Source organism: Meira miltonrushii (genome assembly GCF_003144205.1).
Source record: "Meira miltonrushii strain MCA 3882 unplaced genomic scaffold FA14scaffold_1, whole genome shotgun sequence".
NCBI lineage: Eukaryota > Fungi > Basidiomycota > Exobasidiomycetes > Exobasidiales > Brachybasidiaceae > Meira > Meira miltonrushii.
The window spans coordinates 3,746,433-3,766,862 of NW_020289943.1; the positions used below are offsets into that span (position 1 = coordinate 3,746,433).

At 43.0% G+C, this 20,430-nt stretch overlaps 7 protein-coding genes across 7 annotated transcripts; 3 read left to right on the top strand and 4 right to left on the bottom strand.

Annotated features, from left to right (window-relative positions):
* The first annotated feature begins 37 nt into the window (after window positions 1-37).
* On the top strand, window positions 38-1,605 carry FA14DRAFT_188100 (uncharacterized protein). Its single transcript, XM_025501639.1, has one exon. The coding sequence runs from the start codon at window positions 50-52 to the stop codon at window positions 1,565-1,567; it is 1,518 nt and encodes a 505-aa protein (XP_025358369.1). The 5' UTR covers window positions 38-49; the 3' UTR covers window positions 1,568-1,605.
* Window positions 1,606-1,649: 44 nt separating this feature from the next.
* FA14DRAFT_153406 (uncharacterized protein) lies at window positions 1,650-3,383 on the bottom strand (the record flags this gene model as incomplete). Its single annotated transcript, XM_025497596.1, has 2 exons — window positions 1,650-2,377; window positions 2,465-3,383. 2 exons carry the CDS (start codon window positions 3,381-3,383, stop codon window positions 1,650-1,652), a joined length of 1,647 nt encoding a protein of 548 aa, XP_025358370.1.
* Window positions 3,384-3,779: 396 nt separating this feature from the next.
* On the bottom strand, window positions 3,780-4,472 carry FA14DRAFT_159814 (uncharacterized protein). The gene is made up of 2 exons (XM_025498400.1): window positions 4,147-4,472; window positions 3,780-4,065 (listed from the first exon to the last, which is right to left on the bottom strand). Exons 1-2 carry the CDS (start codon window positions 4,377-4,379, stop codon window positions 3,948-3,950), a joined length of 351 nt encoding a protein of 116 aa, XP_025358371.1. The 5' UTR covers window positions 4,380-4,472; the 3' UTR covers window positions 3,780-3,947.
* Window positions 4,473-6,900: 2,428 nt separating this feature from the next.
* Window positions 6,901-7,347, bottom strand: FA14DRAFT_119104 (alkyl hydroperoxide reductase/ thiol specific antioxidant/ Mal allergen; the record flags this gene model as incomplete). Its single annotated transcript, XM_025496335.1, has 1 exon — window positions 6,901-7,347. A coding segment is annotated over one exon (447 nt), but the record flags the coding sequence as incomplete, so codon positions are not given.
* Window positions 7,348-8,971: 1,624 nt separating this feature from the next.
* FA14DRAFT_22693 (uncharacterized protein) lies at window positions 8,972-10,783 on the bottom strand. Its single transcript, XM_025502037.1, has one exon. The coding sequence runs from the start codon at window positions 10,595-10,597 to the stop codon at window positions 9,002-9,004; it is 1,596 nt and encodes a 531-aa protein (XP_025358373.1). The 5' UTR covers window positions 10,598-10,783; the 3' UTR covers window positions 8,972-9,001.
* A 3,349-nt stretch (window positions 10,784-14,132) lies between these two features.
* On the top strand, window positions 14,133-14,525 carry FA14DRAFT_177349 (uncharacterized protein; the record flags this gene model as incomplete). Its single annotated transcript, XM_025500732.1, has 1 exon — window positions 14,133-14,525. The coding sequence occupies one exon, from the start codon at window positions 14,133-14,135 to the stop codon at window positions 14,523-14,525; it is 393 nt and encodes a 130-aa protein (XP_025358374.1).
* A 2,046-nt stretch (window positions 14,526-16,571) lies between these two features.
* FA14DRAFT_22733 (uncharacterized protein) lies at window positions 16,572-17,343 on the top strand. The gene is made up of 2 exons (XM_025502038.1): window positions 16,572-16,614; window positions 16,684-17,343. The coding sequence occupies exon 2, from the start codon at window positions 16,732-16,734 to the stop codon at window positions 17,125-17,127; it is 396 nt and encodes a 131-aa protein (XP_025358375.1). The 5' UTR covers window positions 16,572-16,614; window positions 16,684-16,731; the 3' UTR covers window positions 17,128-17,343.
* Window positions 17,344-20,430: the final 3,087 nt, after the last annotated feature.

A 20,430-nucleotide genomic window follows, 5' to 3' on the forward strand; every position in this document is an offset into this window, starting at 1 on the left:
TTGGCCTCATCAAGTGTTGGTTCAAGTCCACCATTCCACATTCACCACAATGACGGGAGTCAATCGATCTATGAGCAGCTACGAAGCACGTCGTGCAACATTCTTTGTGGGAACGGAAGAATCAAGCAAATCCCGTAAGAAGACCGTTCCAGTTTGGCCTCATCCAATCAATTTGACAGAAGATGCATTGGAAGATGATAACAACGGTTCAGGCTCATCATCAACATCGTCAATCTTGAAGGAAAAGCGTACGAAGAGATATCCAACACCGAGTGAACTTGCAAACTTGGGATTGTACTTTGATCCAAGTGCTTCGGATGAACAAGATGCATGCGTGTTGTTCCCGGAGAATGTTGTCTTATCCGGATGGAAATTAGGAGATGATGTAGCGCAAAAGATTCGAGAAGCGGTTCCCAAAGCAACTATACTCACTATTCATGAAAGCAAAGATGCAGCTCATCAAGACAATCCCAAAAAAGATGCTTGGACATGGAAAGATGAAGATCTTTTACCCACCAGCAAATCAATGATTGCAACGCGTTTAAAGACGTTCACACCCACTTGGCCATACGATAGCAAGAAAGGATGGAAGCCAACAAGCAAAAAGCTAGCATCTGCTGGGTTTCACTATTTCCCAAATGAGGAAGAAGACGATTGTGCAAGGTGTCAATATTGTGAACTGGTTTTGGGAGGTTGGGAAAAGACGGACGATCCGATGCACGAACATGAAAGGAGAAGACCAACTTGTCCTTTCTTTAATTGCGCTTTGGCAGAAGTTCCTTCTGTGGAAATCGTGTCGAGTCCGGTGGTTGAAGTCACCAAAAAGACAAGGAGCGCATCTACAGCCACCAAGCGAGCCCGTGCTGTGTCTAAACGGAAAGCCAAAGATGAGGATGAAGTAGAAGTACAAGAAGATGATCCTGAACAGAAAGCACAGGAACAGGAAGAGGAGCAGCCAGCTACGTCTAAAGCATCTTGCGCTCAAAAAGAGCCAACAGTAGAATCACAACAGAAGCAAGAGGAAGTCGAAGCTCCGAGAAAGATTGCACCTTCTCGAAAAGTTTCTCGCAAGGTACAAAAGGTGGAAGAAACAGAGCCAAGTCCTGAGCGAGCGCCCGTGCAAGTTGCGCCAGAACCTCAAGCGAGAGTTGAAACAGATGCGGAAATGGAACATGATGCTCCAGAAGAAGTTGCGGCAGAATCTACACCAGCAGCAGCACCCGCCGCTTCGTCATCTCAGAATGAGAGGAAATCATCTGACCTCGACGAACCATCCAGTCAAAAGGACCTAGAGTCAGACCAACCTGCTTCAAGTTCCAGTCCCAAACGATTCAGCGAACCGGATCCATTCATGATCGAACCTTTAAAAAAGATTCCTAAACTTACACCGGCAGAAGAAGATATGACGGTAGAAGCATGGTTAAAGACACAAGTCTTGAGCGCATGCCAAGAGATGGAAAACGAAGGCATAGAACGAATCGAGAAATTACGTCAACAGATCGGCAAGGGACGAGCGGAGATTGAAGCAGTCTTGCGGGGAAGATCTCTCAATCCAACGGTTTCGTGATCATATCTTATCATTTTGGTGATACTTTGTATATTAACAATTTTTATCGATCCATCAGCATTGTTCGAGCGTGATATAATTCTTAGGTCTCCTTCCAGAGTGCAAAGCGACGAGCAAATTCGATAATCGCGCGAGTAGGTCTTCCGGTCATTCCACCCTTATCTTGATAGGCACAAGAAGCAACGGCGTCCATTGGTCCCGCAATATCCAAATGAGCATAACGAACGGTTGCCGGTTTACCCTTTGCTCTATCTTCCAAACCTTCAACGAATTGTTTCAGGAAGATAGCTGCCGTACATGCACCTGCGGGTACACCACGATTAATGACATCTGCATAACCGTTATCGATATATTGCAAATAACGATCATCTAATGGCATTCGCCAGAAAGGATCATTTTCAGCTTCTCCCGCTTCTTTCAATGCTTGCCAAAGCTTTTCATCTTCGGTAAAAGCGGCAGAATATGTATCGCCCAAAGCGACAACGATTGCGCCAGTCAAAGTAGCAATATCGAGCAAGACTGCCGGTTTGAATTCCCTTGAGACGTATGTCAGCGCATCTGCCATAACAAGTCTACCTTCAGCATCGGTATTATCGATATCAATCGTTAAACCGTTCATTGCTTTAGCAATATCTCCGGGTTTTGTTGCGTGTCCGCTTGGCATATTCTCCGTCAATGGCATCACCGCCACCACGTTGACCGGAACTTGCAATTTTGCCAAAGCATAGATCGCTCCAAGACATGTTCCACTGCCTCCCATATCCGCGCGCATACGTTTCATGCCTGCTCCTGGTTTGATTGAGATGCCTCCTGCACAGAACAATACAAATTATATTTATAAAAAGTCAGATCTCTTTAAACTTTGTCAAAAGGCCTTTCGCTACCTATAAAACTTACCAGAATCAAAAGTGATACCTTTGCCAACTAATCCGAGAACGGGAGCATCCTTTCCAGCACCATTATAGTGAACTTCCAACATTTTTGCGGGCTCATCTGTTCCTTGAGTGACGGAGATAAAGGATCCCATTCCTTTAGCCCTAGCCCAAGCTTCATCGTGAGGTTCGATTGTGATATTCTTAAGAGAGCCTAATTTGGTCTTAACAACCTCACAGTAGATAGAAGGAGTAAGATGGTTCGCAGGTGTTTCTACTAATTCTCTTGTCCAATTTTGCGCTTCTGCATACACATGACCGGTCTTCCAGCTGAGTGGTACGGTGCTTTGTTTGAGCTCATCACCTTGGTCGAGTAATTGAGAGCATTCTTTATCTTGGGATTGTAGTGGAACGTACTCCACATTTCTACCACCTTGAAGATCGTACTCTTTCTCAAAAGCAGCATTTGGGCCTCTAGATTTGAAATGATTAAATCTCCAAAGGGCTAAACCTGCTCCTGTAGCAGCAGCATGTGGACTTGTGAAAGAGTCAATAGCTAATGTCTTACGTTGATTTGCATCTTTATCGTTTGCCAAAGGAAGATCACGTAAACTTCTCACACCTTTTGCAGCCGCAAGACGACTTTGTTCCAAATGTTCATTTCGTAACCAAGTAGATGCTGCAGGAACAGTATCAGGAGCCGTTGTCGGCGCAGGTTTGACTTCACCACCTTGAACGGAAATTGCTGCAATCACAGGTTCATCTTGTTTGGAAGGATAAAAAACACGAAGTTGACCTGGTTTGTTTGGGTCAGCAATACGAGCATTTGACCATTGTTGAGCAACGTCGGAAGTAGAGTGAGCCTTTAAACCTTGTTGAGAAGCTTCGTTTAATTGACCTGCACGAATGCCAACTACGATTCCATCAGGTGCATTGGTAGACATTTTTGATAGAGATTGTTTGAATTGATGATGATGATGAACAGGACTAAGAACCGTACGTCTTGAAGCCAAGAACGTAAACGGGCGCATTTGATGGATGAGTGTATTGATTGATTGATTGTTGATTAAGAGAAGAAAGCCGTCAATGCGGTCGAGCCATGTGGTTCTGTTTGCGGCTTCTTCGGTCAAAACGCCGGTACCTCTTCAGTAAAGCTAAGCCTTTCTTTTGGCTCTGGCGCCTGTTGAAGCTAAAAGTGATATTATAGAAAGAGCTTCATATCACATGGTCATCAACTTATAAGATATTTGAAATTGCGCAATAGAGGATCAGCTTGGTCACTACAGTCTGGTGTGGCAGTCAGCCATTCGTCATCTTCAAAGCAGAGGACAAACATTTGCATAAAAGAGGGTTGCATTATCGTCATTGCTTAAAATATATACACTAGAACTCTATTATGTACATCAAAATATGTTGATTCGACTCTTCCTCCTCATATCTCGTTTCCCATCATATCGATCCTTCATGACATTGCTCGTATCTCTATATTGAAGTCTTGCCTTCCCGCATTATTGCGCCTTTTTGGTCTCCGATTGATTCGATATTCCCTCCGCCTGATCTGCTTCTGTTGGCATCTGTTGAATCTGCGTGGCAGAAGGTGGCATCTTATCCAACTCATTCAGGAACCTATAAGTAGCGAAGGTAGAATAATGAGATGAATCAGTCAATAACCCAAATGAAGTGAAATGCTTCTCGCTCATAACGTACCAATGAATAGACAGGAACAGCCCTATTGAAATGCAAAAGAGTGCGATGACATGAATGTTAAAGTTTGTCAAGAAAATGAGGGTAAACAAAACAAAAAATAATCCCATAAAGCTCATATCCATCACCCTTCTCATTGGCGTATTCAGTCCGGGTTGCCATAGTGAATCAAAAACGCTCTCTAAGAATGAGCTTGGCGGCTTCTTGTTGGAGGTAGGATTCTGTGCGGAGGACATGGTGCTGATCGTTGTCCTGTATGGGTATATGAGAGGAGCTGTCAATGCACCTTATCGGGAAGCTGGTGATCGTCGAAGGTCGATGAGAAGATCAGGAAGGAAGAAGTGTTGGACACGCATGTATGCACGAACAAAGCTTTAATTATTTTTAGCGTGATAAAACACAACACAACACACACAAGCCTTTCCACCAAATTAAATGAAATTATAATAAAAAAGAGAACAAGAAAATACAACTCTTTCAGCGATGATGATGATGTGTGTATATACTGCATCCTCGCATTAATCCAAAGAGTAAAAGAGAGTTAGATAAAACAACAACAAAAAAAAAGAGTGGGAGCAAGCAAAGAGCAGAAAAAAAGAGTGTGTGATTGTTTGTTTGTTTCGCTCAATCGACAGCATCCGAGCCACGTCTTCCAAAAGTGCCCATACTTGAAACCGAAGGTCTACGCATCTCTTCTGCATCAGCGAACCCTTTAGCCGAAGAAATCGAAGATGCATTTGTTGAATGATGACTGTTGTACGGTTGAAGTTCACCAAATTGATCCATTCCATTCATACCATCTCGTGCGCCAAAAGCCATCGTTGGAACGGGAGGAGCAGGTCTTGGAGGTACCTCTCCTATAGAGCCAGGCGTAATCTTCGATGGTGGAATGATGATTGGTTGTTCAGTTCGTAAATTGGCTTTACGTACGACTCTGTGTACCGTTGCACTATCGTTATTCGAAGGTGAAGCTGATGCTGAGAATCCTTCATGTTGATTGCTCGAATGATCGCTGAGTGAAGATTTGCTCAACTTACGTGTAAGGACAGGAATATCCTTTGGAGGTGCCATTGGTCTACGTAAACGTGCTTCTCGTCCTGCAACATATCCATTCATTCCTCCATGTTCAGAAGTGCGGTTAGAACGCGGTCGAGGTGAAAGACTTGATTCGATTTCTCGATCATCATTCATTTCCGCTGCATCGGAAAGTGTTGGTGTAGAGATTCGATAAATTCCATCTGTGATCGATGCACTCCTATGACGCATAGCACGTAAAGACTGTTGAGAAGATCTAGAATGTTCATCTTCCGATCCTCTCATCATCGGTGTAGAAGGACTCGAGCTGTTCTTCGTTCCGTTCATTCGGGGTAAAATAGATGGTTCCGGTACAGACGGACTCGAACGATCAAGAACCGGTATAATTCCATCATGATTTTGTCGAACATATTCTTCGTCATCATGCGTTCCTTCTCCTTCATCTTGCGGTACATCACTTGGAGGCTCAGCATGCGTCATAATGGAAGATGCAGCAGACGTAGATGGCGGTATTTGCCCAAGCCTGCTACTTCTACGTGGCGGTCTAGGCGGAGCTTGAGTAGGTCTTTCAGGTTCGCCAGCGATGATGTCATTTTGAATATGATGCACAGGTGCCGGTTTGCGTACCACAGTACGAGCAGTCGTCTTTGTTGGAGGTGCAGGTGGAATGCGAACATTTGAATCGATCGATTGCATTTGTTGTTCTAGCGGTTTAATCACTGTTGGTAATGGACCTTGCTGAAGATCCAACACTTCTCCAGGCATCAAAACTTCGGATAAAACTGCAGGTCTTGCTAATTGGTAGTTTTGAGTTCCATTTGCCAAACTAGGTGCACCATTGCTACTTCCGTACCGCAAAGACCCATGTGAACTTGTACCCATCAAACTGGTTTGAGCAGTTGAAATGTGACTCGAAAGTGATCCATCCGTTCCACCGGTCGATACATCCCGATCGGAATTCTCTGAATCTACAGTATGAGAAGCAGGCTTTTGATAGTTTATCGCTGCATTTTGTGCTTCCAAAGTGGCAAAAAGCGGTGGGACAGAAGGTATTTCGTTAGAAGCACTTCTTTCATGGGCATGTTTATTGGATGTGGGATTCGAAGCGGCTGCAAGGGAACCGCGACGGAGGGAAGATTTGCCCAAATCCTTTAGTCTGGAAGAACTTCTCGAGCGAGGTAGTCCAGGAGCCGATCCGCTAAAGCTCTTTCGGGAAGATCGAATCGATTGTGCCTTGCCGTTTGCATGTCCGTTTACCTCATCTGAAGGCCAATTTCGCGATAAAACAAGCGGTGGTGGCTTATCATCAGCAGACGACAGCTGCTGAAAGACGGATTTCCAATGCTTCCATATGTTCTTATCCGATTTCGTGGATGAAGAGGAACTGGTAGATTTGTTTGCCGCCAGCAAAACAGGCTCATGAGTGGCTGCTTCGCCTGGTTGTTTAATCTCACGTTCATAGATGCCGTTGGAATTCAACTTAGGCGCAGCAATTGATCGTCCTTGTGCATGAGGCGAGATATATTGTCCCTTTTTGGACATCATCGATGCAGCACCATGACGGGGAGTAGCATCAATTCCACCACTACTGGCGCTATTATTCTCTCCGTAGGTGAATCGTGTCCATCCATCCACTCCTTTTCCGCTCGGATCTGCCATCAGTGCCCGATTCTTATCCTCCTCATATGCCATTAATTTTCGTGACCGCTGTGATAGCTCGTCTTCCAATCGAATAAGCCATTTCTCAGCGAACAAGACGTGTCCATCTGCGTCAAAGACACCCTGTGCCATTGCTCTGATCGTTCCGCTAGGATCGATAATGAATGTGCATCTTTGGTCGATTAGACCTAACAGCGCACGTTGAACACCATATGCTTCCATCGCTTCTCTCTTTTCGTCGTGTAAGATTCTGTAACCTAAATGATGTTCATCCACGAATCTTTTTGAACGTGTCGGAGGATCTTGACTGATTCCGATGACGATCGCTTGTAGTTCAGAGAAAATTGGTGTTAACCCCAAAGCATCACGAAACATGCAAGATTCTTTTGTACAATGCGGCGATCCCGCAAGAGGGAAGAAGAACAGAATGATCGGTCTTCCTAAAGCAATTGTTGCGTGCAATGAGCACCGCCTGCCTAGATGATCGGGTAAATTGATCTCTGGTGCCATTTTACCGATCAAAGGACAATCATCTTGTATTGAAGCTGGAATGCTTAATCCTGTTCCTAAAAGAGTTACAAGACTCTTTTCTCCCACGATCGGGAATGCCGTCACGCGGGGCAAATGATGTGGAGCCATTTTGAATCGTAATGGTGGTGATTAGTAGCGAGCACCTGTGGCACAAGAAAGACACAATGTCTAATTCATCAGAGCAAGTTGGTATTCTTTTTGGGAAGTATGATGGTCCTTTTCGGTAAGAATGTCAATGCAAAGTGTGGAGCAAGATCGCGAGCTTGGCAAGGATGGCCCGTATCTTATTGACGCTAACTGAATGCAAGTCCGATTGATCCGAGAAGAGGCAATGTTTGTGATCCTTACTACGACGATGGCGATGAGCAATTTGCAATTGACAGCAAGACAAGGTAAAGGAAGAAGAAGCAAAAGACTTTAATGGAGGAGTTCCAAATTTGGATGGCAAACGCCGTCCAGAGTAGTATAGTAAGTAGTGTTAAGCAGGCACACAAACGGGCTTTATTCTCCAGAACCGAAATATACAAAACAAAGGGGAATCGCGCCTGTCAAAAAAGGTATTAAAATAATAAAAATGATGACTGCATGCATCTAAAGCGGATTGATTGTACAAATCCTGGCTTCCGATCTGTGTCATTCATCGTACGTATAAAGAAACAAAATAATCCGATTTACGCGTAAGATTGGAGTGGGTATTGGGCGGGTATATGGGTAAATTAACTGCACTTGCAGCAGAAGAGGATTAGCGCTGCGCCACGCCGCGCGGTTCAATATCTTTTTTACTCTGTTTTATCATTCGGAACGGCATATGGTCCGGCTCACGAAAGATGCATTGCAGTTGCAAAGAAAGATCCCCTTTTTATTTGTATGACGGAGAGAGGGGATCTAGAAATACGTTCGGCCTTTATCAAAGATCTCTTAACCGGGATACAACTTAGATTGCTTGCGCAGCGCACGCATACAGCTTCAGTCTGGACCTCTCTCGGTAAAAACGGCTTTGGGTCTGCATACTTGAAACATTTACCCCCGTTTAGCCGACAATTGCTTCTCTCAAACTTTATTTCTCATCAGCAATGACAATGACAACATGACACCGATAGCATCGATTTAAAAATAGCCTTCTCCAGATTGGTTTTTTTGCCTCTACCAAGGACTAAATCAGACCACTTTGGAATCTTCTAGTCGCTTTTCCTTCCGCAATAGAATCCAAACAAAAAGATGATCAACGTGCAAGCAAGGCTTCTATGCTGCTACTGCTCCTGAATCTAGACCGTTGAAGAATCGCGTTGCTTCCCTTAGCGCGGAACGCCGTGGAGATCACCACAGACCATGGTTCATACAGAAAAGCAGTCTAAAGGATCAATATGGTGCGGGGAGGTTTTAGAAAAGCGATCCCAGCACAAATTTAAATCCAAAAAATGACAAAATTGTGTGGGATTGGACAATTTATTAATTTTAATCGATTAGATTCAGCGTGGGTAAATATTTTAAGTATAAATTGCCTGTCACTGGAATTGAAAGAACTCCAGTCGAGGAGTCTTATCTATGGTATTGCCCATTCTGATTTCGTATAAGTACACAAAGAAGAGGTGCTCCGATCTTAAAAATCGTCCCTTCTGCTATAACTACAGTCTCAACTTGGCTTGGCTTCATACCTTCTACTAAAAGCATATTGATCAATATCATCCTGAAAATCCCTCGATGTTCGTCTTTGGTGTCTGTCAAGATCCATCGGTCGCGAGTCAGATTGACGTCGAATGGGCGGTAAGATGGGTACTTCTTGCCATCGTTCTGCTTTGATGGATTCTACATCGTTTCGAATTATGCTACTTTGATAAGAGTTTGAACGAATTGGTACAGATCTCATGTGAGGATTATGCCATCCAAGCTCGGATAGATGATAGCGATCGCCGATAATGGAAGGTCGATAGTCATTCCTGCCTACAAGCTTTTGATCCTGGATTTCAGAGCGATAGTATCCATTATCAGCTTGCCTTTGGTCGTGTAAGTAGGAAGAAGGTGTATAAGAAAGCGTTCTTCTAGCATGCCAAGCGTCATCTTCATTTCCTCTCCAGTCCATGACGCTCTGTTCCTTTTTCGAATCTCCTGCTCTTTGGGAAAATCGAATGTATATACTGGAAGGCATAGGAGCGTTCGACGATGGCTCAAACCTTGGTTCGGCTGCCGAAGTCATACCAGAGGGAAAAGGATAAAATCCTTCGCTAGCACCATCCTTCCTGTGCAACGACCTAGAACTTGAGCTTGAGCTAGATGACAGTGGGGGTAAGTTGGGCTTTTCGGTAGAGTGTACGAAGAAGGCCGATGCTGGAGAGAATTGATTATTGGAAGATAAAGAACGGTTGACGGAATCAGAAATAGCTCTGGGGCGAGAAAATGAGACTTTTGTGGCCGTTTGCAGAACGTTGACGTCAGACGTTTTCCTCTTCTTTTTGCTTTGTTTCTTCTCTTGTACGCATTCATCATCATCTTGATTGCCTTTACAGATGCGCAATCGTAATCCTCTAGCTGCAATATCTTTTATCAAAGAAGAACTTTCGGTAAAATTTCCATAGTACTTCTTCTGTGAATAAACGGTAAACGGATTTCCTACAACACTGGCAATCTTTTGAAAACGATTGTTTGCACGATCGATTAGATCATATCGTAACCTATATTGACCCGAACATCTTACACTCAATTCCGAAAAGATGAAAAAACATTCATCTTTAAGAAAAGGTGACGTACACGGGGCGATAAATGGACTTTCAACCGTATTTCCAACCAATAAAACACCATTGGGATCCAAATTTCGATCTTGAATTTCCGTTTGAGGATCATCAACGCTTACCAAGCGAACATGAATACACACTTCCACGGTTGAGAGAAATCTTGCACGTTCTACCTCATCCATTTCATCTTCTTCGCCAAAAGGTAGAACGATCAATTCACACACCGGAGGAGGATCCAAAGGAGTTATTCGTGCATTCTTACGGGCGGTCACATCCGTTCCTGTTGCGAATCCTTTGATTGGATCTTGTCGAATGAGAAGTTGAAATCGAGGTAATGCATAGTGTGGAAGCTGGTGTTGCAAGATAAGGTTTGAACTTGGACAATGAAACGAAACTGAACTGTGTAATAATTGATCATTTTTTCCCATCTGATTTCGTACCACGTCCTCCATCCGCCCTTTGCCTTTGACGTCAATCATTTCATCTGACTCAGCTGTCATAACTTTGCTTGTTTGTCTTGTTCTTTCTGGTCTCCATCACACGATCCAACGTGGCTAAAAGCAGCGTGCATACTTGACCTTGTTATGAGCGTGTAGCATACACTAATGCTGTGGTGGTGAAGAGACAGCATTTCTCCAAACTGCCTGCCCGATAGATGAACGCATTAGTTGCATTGTCGGTCTTTAAGCTGAGTCCCCAAGTTTTTCATGCAATAGCTTCTAATCATAGAAGCCCGTTTTAGAGCAAATGTACCATTATGTATTAGACTCACATCCTTTCCGAATTCTCTCCAATTTCGGATTCTTACGTCCTCAGCAGGTACATAAATGACGGACCCGAGGGCAAAAAGTTGAATGAAGATGCATATACCTTTAGACTGAACTTTTCGAGTCACATCCTTTTTTGATAGAATACCGAGATATATATAATACGGCGTTTCTCCCGCATTTTAACGCAGGGGTAATTCGATTGTCGTTGTTTATCAATTTGGTGCGATCTAGAATATCCCCGTTACGAACCCTATGCAATGTGCCCGTTGATTGATTAAATTTTGCTGGTAATCGAATGACATCTTTGCGCAGCGCAACGCTAAGCATCTTTTTTGCTCAGCTTTTCATTGGTACGCTAAAGGCCATTAAAACACAAAATGTGTCATCATGCGTCGTCGTGCACAAACGAGCACTCAAAAACTTACAAAACGAGAAGGAGACCCGATATACCGCTCGATGATGAAAGAATGGAAGGCCCGTGTAGTCTTTACCTGGGTAGGAGCGGTTGCATTTGTGCTTCAAGTCGAAATGATCGAAAATGTATGCACGCTTCGTTGCCATCTTTTTGCGCTAATAGGTTGTGATTTGCCATTACGTAACAATTTGGGTTGAATGATTGTATGGTGATAATAATGTACATTAATTTGTCTAGAAAACTCTTGAAGGAATGAATGTTCGGAAGTCAAAAGGTGAAGTTTGCGTATTCATTATTTCTTTCCGCTCAGTGAACCTTCCTTCTTCTGTCTTTCGAGCGGTGCCGCTTTTTCTCATGTGATTTTATCAAAAATTGTTCAAAGGATTGCCGCCGCCGCCGCATGAGGGTCAAAAGAATAAGCCTGAATGAGAAAACGACTGTGCGTATATGCGTGTTGCCCGACTTGGCATGGGTGATCGAAATGAATCCAATGATGACCGAGAAGGGGCCTGTGCTCAGGCTGAGTTGCATGAGTGCTTTTACGCCATTCATTTCAAATGGGGTGCTTCTTAAAAAGCATTAAATACTCACTGTTTCAATTCCTCCTTCTCATCTATCCCCAACTCCTGCTTTCACCTTCTCCACTACTATCTTCCCCTTACACGAAAAGGTGAGTGGTCTGAGAGCCATTGGTTGCTGTCCACATCTTGTACCCTTTGGACTTTAATCGGTTTGGTTTATCGCGCCTTCTCGGTACATGCTATTCGGCCAATAGCATATACCTCGCTGTTGCGGTTTATCGATCTGGTCATTGTGCTTTGAATGGGAGATGTGGATGACAATCATTGGCGGGTGCATGTAAGGGGTATTCTATTGGGACGGCTTATTGAAGTATGACGTCAAGCGGAAGTGCGCGAAGGTCTTTTTCTTGTTTGACAGGGAAAAGGCTGCGATCTGAATTTGTTCTTAGAGCAATGAAAGGTTTTTTTTTCTGCCTTTTTCATACTTTCATGTCTCCAATCCAAGATTGTGTGGGGCGCCAATCGGTATTCCTACTTGTAGCCTTCACTGACCACTCCTGGGTACAACATTTGATGTGATGATGTATCCAGCCAACCTTCTTTCCTTATGTGAGCAGGAGTAATGCTTCAAAAGTCAGGTGAGTTTCTCACTCAGGTCCCTCCCCTTGTTCATCGAGGATAGGCTCGAATGAAGATGATCATTGTCAAATGGCCAGAGGCTGGAGTGTTTAGCACATTGCTTGCACAAAACCAGATCTACGATGCAAATCATTCCTCCTCACGGAGTGAAGGTTTCAATTCTTTCGCTGTTTATCAGCTTGCCAATTTCTTGCGCAGTCATGCATCCGACGAAACTACACAATCAGAAGAAAGACGTCAACAGTCACCGCAAACACAGCATTCATTCTCAGGAACGGGATGAATTGCTTTTTCATTTTTTCGATGGAAACAGGTAAGGGAAACTTACAACGGAATACCGAGTACCGATTTTTTTTCATGTGGACAAAAGAGAGATCCACAAAATGATTTTTGAGTGTCAGAAACCCGAGCAACGGTCATAGATCCCAGAATGGTCAAGAGATACCAAAGAGGACAGAATACCGAGCGGTCAGAACACATTTTTTTTGCGTTAGCAGAGTACCAACGAGTTATCCAGTGTCAGAAATTCAGCTTACCACCATCCGAATCCGAAAGGAGAAGCTTATCAAAGCATCAGTCAGAGAGATCAACACATCAAGAAATACAGCAGTAGCAGGAACCGATGAAGAAATACAGAAAAGTTATCCAGTTTCGAACAAGAAGTTCGTCAAAGCATCAGTCGTACTACGAATTGAACATCAGTCTAGACATAGGTTCACATTCTTCAATGAACACTAGTCAGAAATCTACCGGGAACATCGAAATACAAGAGCTTCAGAGCGATTGCAGTCATCAAATTCATCTTCAGAGAATCCAAACACAGCTTGTTCGGGCGCTATATGTGCTTTCCCGCTTTCCATTTCAGGAGCATTTGTTCTACAGGAGCGGCCCACAATACGCATGCCCACCACAATTTGCCTAACAGCAATTTTTACCAGATGAAAATCTAGCACTACCAGAGTCTTGTTGCGCAATTGTGCTTTTCCTTTGGTCTTCTGTGCCCATTTTGACAATTTTCTCTTTCATTCGAATTTCTTCTTCCTCAAACGATGATCATGTCGTGTTAACACTTGAACAAAGGAAGATCTGACCCCTTTTTGCCTCTTTCTAGTCTTTAGATAAAGCTTATCACAATAATTCATGTACAGTAATGCATTTGTTCGTATAATTAATGGGTTAACCAGGATGAATTGGATAAATCAGAGTTAAAATTTTTTGTGACAGTGTCCCCCTTCTCGGACCGGCTATTTGATTCGGACACTTTGATTGATGAGCGAGCAATTTGGCTTGACAGCAGCACTTATTCAGTCTAATCTGTCCCCCGTGCGAATGCATGAATTCGATTTGACGCCAATGTGACGCATTACAATTCTCCTCCCGTGAGAGAACGGAAGGGTCATCGATTGCTTCCTTGGTTGCAAGCGAGTGCACGGTATGAAATGAGGGATGAAACGAAGTACGCCCCAGAAATAGAACAAATGCGTAAAGATTGTCATTGTTGACGATTGATGTTCTGCCACCATCATCCAAATATTCAATAGAGGATACCTGAATAGTAGGGTAAGTGAAATTGCATTGGCCATATGATCATTTCTCTTTCAAATATCTCATCAAACCCCTTGCTTCTGCTACAGTCACGTTCCTTCGTCCAACAATCCTCACAGCAAGCTCAATCAGTATCAAAAACAAAATGACGCTGACATGGATCAGAAAAGTATGGAATCGTGTTCGTGGCAAACATCAACGCGGGATTCAAAGTAATGGTCGATCAAAGTATCCAAAACAACGTACAAAGTCCAAAGAGTCTTCTTCTTCTCCGCCACCTCAGGCACCTCCAGCAAAGAAGGAAGACGATAGTGGATTGTATCGAGGTGCCGCACCTCCTATCGTGATCGAACCTGTGGGGATCGAAGAAGATGATGCAAAGTACAAACAAGCGATCGAACATCAACATACCCCTTTACGAGAACCAGGAGGAGAACTTCATATGATTATCGAGCGTGAACGTTCTAGTGCAGAACATGATCATCAAAATAGCAATGATGGTGATCATGGTCATCACAGCCAACAGCAAAAGCAATGAAGAAGAAGTCACTTCGGTCACTTTGGGATCACCCATTGTACAACTTTCTTTCCAGTAAAAGCAGTGTTGAAATCTATTAATAACTGAGAATTTGCACAGAAAAGAGATGATAGTGACGTAGAAACTTGCATCAAGCGTGAGAAGAAAGCACTTCCGGCGCGCGTACATTGAGATCCAATACAGAATTGAGTTGATGATATGTTGTATTAAATAGACTTTCAGATTGAAATCAGCAATCTTGTTACCACTCATCTTCTCTGACTCATTCGGGAGGAAGCAGCACAGCCCCAAGTCTAGAGCGGACAATTGCTGTGTAAAAGTGGGTAAGGTGCGGTGCATTTCAACCCCCGAGATCTGAAGATAGGCATCGGGAAGAAGGGCACAGAAGCTGATAACATTGGAAATGAAGCTGAGTCAAAGATCCGCTTGAGCTTTGTGCATTATAAAACCCCGCCTTTTCATCCTGTTCATCTTTCTCTTCCCCCACCAACTTCACTAAAATTAATCATCCCCAAAGATTTCAATTTTGTCAATTCTGACAGGTAAGCTTCCGCTGTTATACTGTGCCAAATCATAGAAGCTGTTTTTCTCATCATCTCTCTTACACACAGACTCACCACCATCAGAAATAAAAACATATCTTCAGCACTCTCAGTACAATCATGCCTGGAGCTTCAAAGTTTTTGCTTCGTACTTTAGAAAAGAGCTCTGAACTTCTCTCTCAGCTTTTAAGCTTTTTTGATGATAATGATGACGTTGGTGGCGATGGCGGTGATACTGTTGATTAATGTTGGCGATGGCAATGATAGCCTTGAATCAGGCTATAAAGATTCGTAGCAACACAAGAAACACAAAAACAAATGTTGATCAAACAGAGGAACAACCTCTGCAAGTCCGTTTCGCAATATCATTATAGAGATCGATGAACTTAAACAGAAAAGCAACACAAAAAAGCTCGCAAGTCCGCTTCTCAATAGCCGTTTGACTCAAAAAAAAAGATTCGGAGCAACACAAGAAACTCAAAAAAAAATGTTGATCAAACAGAGGAACAACCTCTGCAATCCCGTTTCGCAATATCTTAATAGAGATCTAAGAACTTGAAAACAGAAAAGCATTACAAAAAAGCTCGCAAGTCCGCTTCTCAATAGCCCTTTAGGTCAACAATAAAGATTCGTAGCAACACAAGAAACACAAAAACAAGTCTTAATCAAACAGAGGAACAACCTCTGTAAGCCCGTTTCGCAATATCTTAATAGAGATCGATAAACTTGAAAACAAAAAAGCATTACAAAAAAAGCTCGCAAGCTCGCTTCTCAGTAGCCCTTTGGCTCAACAATAATTGATAACAAAGAAATCGTTCACAAGTTCGTTTCGCAGTAGCAACTTGGTTCGAGCCACTAAATACCAAATATCTATCATAGAATTTGTCTTCTTGTAAATAAGCATTACGCAACGGATCGCAATCAACGAACATGATACATATTTTGACCAGAAGAAATGAGTAACAGTTGCATTGAGATTGAGAACTGAAATCGGAAATTGAGTATCCTCTAGAAGGACTATTGCCACCAGTACGCTCTCTTGAGTCACATCCTTCAGTAAGAAGCAGTGTTGAAATCTATTAATAACTGAGAATTTGCACAGAAAAGAGATGATAGTGTCGTAGAAAGTTGTATCAAGCGTGAGAACGGACTTCCGGCGCGCGCACATTGAATCCAATACAGAGTTGAGTTGATGATATGTTGTATTGGATAGAATTGTATTGAAATCAACGTTTTGTTACCACTCATCTTTTCTCATTCGTTCGGGAGGAGGAAACAGCACAGCCCCATATCTTGAGCGGATAGAGCGGGCAGTTGCTGTGCAAAAGTGGTAAAGTGCTGTGAATTTCAACCTCCGAGATCTGAAGATAAGAATCGGGAACGAAGGCACAGAAGCTGATAACATTGAAAATGAAATTAAAAGCTGAGTCAAAGAACAGCTTGAGCTTTTTATGCCCTATAAAATCCCGCCTTTCTATCCTTTTCATCTTTCTCTTCCCCACCAACTTCACTAAAATCGATCATTCCCAAAGATTTCAATTTGACAGGTAAGCTCCCGCTGTTGAACCGTACAAGATCATAGAAACAATCTTACTCATCAGCTCTCTTACACACAGACTCACCACCATCAGGAAAAAAACATCTTGAGCACTCTGATCACAATTATGGCTGGAGCTTCAAGATTCCTGGTTCGAGCATTCGAAATGACCGCTAAATTTTTCTCTCGGCTTTTATGCCTTTCACCATCTGGTGATAATGGTAAAGACGATAATGACGGTAAAAACAATGGTGATGGTAAAAACAATGATGGTAATAAAAACAATGGTGTTGGAAAAAATGATGGTGATGTTGATAATGGTGGCGATTGCGATGATACTGTTGACAATGGTGGCGATTGCGATAATACTGTTGATGATGGTGGCGATTGCGATGATGATGTTGACAACGGTGGCGATTGCGATAATACTGTTGATGATGGTGGCGATTGCGATGATAATGTTGACAACGGTGGCGATTGCGATGACAGTCCTAACTCAGACTCAGGCTGCAATGATTCGTAGCAACACAAGAAACACAAAGACAAGTGTTAACCAAACAGAGGAACAACCTCTGCAAGCCCGTTTCGCAATATCTTAACAGAGATCGATGAACTTGAAAACAGAAAAGCATTACAAAAAAGCTCGCAAGTCCGCTTCTCAGTAGCCCTTTGGCTCAACATTAATCGATGACAAAGAAATCGTTCACAAATTCGTTTCGCAGTAGCAACTTGGTTCGGGCCACTAAATACCAAATTTTTTATCATAGAATTTGTCTTCTTGTAAATAAGCATTACACAACGGATCGCAATCAATGAACAGGATACCTATTATGACACGAAGAAATGAGTAACAGTTGCATTGAGAATGAAAATTGAAAATGGAAAGTGAGTATCCTCCAAAAGGACTATTGCCACCAGAACACTCTTTTGAGTCACTTCCTGGGAAATCACGGTATGAATCTTAGAGTACTTCCACAGAGCGGTATAGAGCCTGTGTTTTTCCTTGTAAAGAGTTGACAGTGCTGTAAAGGTGGCCTTAAGGTGTATGACGTGCTGCAGGATTCAGGCACGGTCGAATATCGGTGTATCTTATGAAAATAAAAAAGACATATTCCGTTCGAGAAAGGAAAGTCTCGGCGACGCAATTATAGCCAGTGTTATCTTATCACTACTTTTCACCGGAGGGATACGGCAGACAACAGAGGTTGTGCCCACGGGGGAGCCGATTTCTGATTCATACGAGTAAAGCGTATGACGTGCTGAGAATTCTGAAAGGGTAGTATACCTCTTTATACTGAGTACCTACTTCTTACACCAATAAATGTGCTGAGTTTTCTTGAATAAGGATGGAGGAATGGGCTGTGTTTTCGGCAGCCTATAGAATTGACCTTGTTTATAATCTTGACTGTCGTTCGCAGGGTATATAAGTCGGTCAGATTTGCCTGAACTTTTCTGCTTCCCAACCATATCAACACTTGTACATCTGTACACTTGTATACTTGTTCAAATCAATCATCCTCACACATCTAAGCCTTACACAAAGCAGTAAGTTGTGCCTAGCCAAAATAGTATAAGTAGACATTCTGACAAAACCTTTTGCCGCCATGATCTAGATTCCTCTATAACAATTTCAAAATACCAAAAAAAAATGATCGCTTTGACAAACGCTTTCAAAGGCTTTAAGCTCCCAACTGATTTCACAATCGCACCTTATAAAGCTGCTTTGTTCAACGCTGTGGATGCACATATGCCTGAAATCATTGGCTATACCGGCCGAGCTGCTCGTTGGCTAATCGGCAATTGCCTCTTCGGGGATGATGGAGGTGACGAAAGTCCATCTGGCACAGACGGTTGATCCCGTCTTCTAGAAGCACCGCAGATCAAGAATCTTAGAGTCTTCATTCAGGCTTTAGACCGGAATCAATCAATAGTTCATGCTCGTTTCAGGTTCCTTCCAATCATGCTCGTTTGACACTGTATATGTCCACAAGACTGAGGTATCGCACAATCACAACGCAAACCCGATAAAAGATTCAAGCTCGATTCACACTGTATATGTCCACAGGAATGTTTTCACACTGTATAACTCCACAATCATGCTCGTTCCACACTGTGTATGTCCACCATCATGCTCGTTTCATACTGTACATTTACGCAATCATGCTCGCTTCATGTATATTTACTTCTTCCTGTACATTTTCTTTTACAATAATACCCTTTAACAAATCAGAAAGATCTGATAGTCGTGAAATGTGTGAATTTAGAGTGTAAAGCTATGAGACGTTATGTCCAGCAGATTCAGAGAAAGGGAATTTCTCGCTCAACTCTGAAGCTGTACTGGTGGCGGTGAAAGAGGCTGATGAGTATAGTAGTACGGCTCTGAGCTGTGGCAGTAGGGTGTGGCAAAAATGGTACAGCTACTTGCAAAAGTTCATGCGTGGAATGTTGTTCTATTCATCCATTTGCTCTTCTTCTCCTTTCTTGTTCTCGAAAGGTGAATTACAAGACATCTTTCTCACTTTCAACTTTCGTGCATTGTGCTCGTCGAAATAATGTTATCTCATTTTTGCGCCAACAGAATGACGGATCCTGCTCTTTCTCCTTCAGCATCCTTCTTTATGGCATGGTTCTGTTGTGGTCGATCGGGTAAGATCAAAAAGACATTCGGACTTCGAGATGTCCGTGCTGAACGCGATGACAGCAATACACAACATGATCATCATCTTCAGGAATTGGGCGTTCGTGCCGCACATGGTAAATAAGCGAGAGTATGCACTTAGTTTCGGTACCGTCCTCCCTTTGTTTTCTGTTTGCAATTCCGGTGCTGCAAGTATGTGATGAAGAAGAAAGAGCAGCTCTTGTATAGCGGTCCGAACAAGCTTTCTTCTGGTCAATGATTGTGCATTTGCCACACAAACACATCCAACATTTTCCACTCATTCTTGTGAGGTGACCATAGAGCTGATGGTCGAGGGTAACAAAGATACGATAGAAAAGCGATAGTGAAGCCAAGAAGGTAATGCTACTCTTACACGACATGAATGAATGCACCTGAATCGCCGCCAACATGCGCTTTGCTTCTCTGCAGAATTATGTGACGTCTGACTTTTAATGTTTACTGCGGGTCAAAGTGGAAGAATTATGACGGAAGCTGCGCCCAAGGGCTCATATAGCCTGTCAAGAGAAGAAAGGGAAATAATTACATTACATTATGTGCATGATAATTTTCAATCAGAAATGCTTGGTTATTTAAACCGCAACTTTTTCAGCTTCACTTCTTCTGCCTCTTCCACATCCTGGTAATTCCTCTCACTGCTTTTTATCCTCTCTCTCCCTCCAATCGCATTCCCACACTCATTCCGACGCAACTCAATCCCCTACAATATACAACACAAACTATCATCAAAACAAAAGGTGAGATGACATTCAGATTTGTGTTTTTGGGTGATTGTTTGGCAGGCATCGTTCATGAATTGGTGATCAGGCAATTCGGTTGCAATCGGTCGTAGCCTTTCATCGTGATGATGATGATCAGCAGATTTCCAGAAAAAGCGAGGCTCTTTTTGGCCTTCTGTCCACACGGGATCGTGGCTGGGGAGTACTTTTGAGGGGGAAAAAGTTGATGTGAATGGAATGATACAGCAATATTACGTTGCTGTAGAATGGGAGTGTGATTCTGGACTAATCGGTTCAGGGTTTCATGCACACGATCAGTTGGAAGGAGAATCAGTTCATTGTAGTAAAGTGGGAAATGCTGGCATCAGCACATTGTAATTCTACATGTTCTACATAATGTCAGAGTGCGGCAAGGTACCCGCACTCTTAC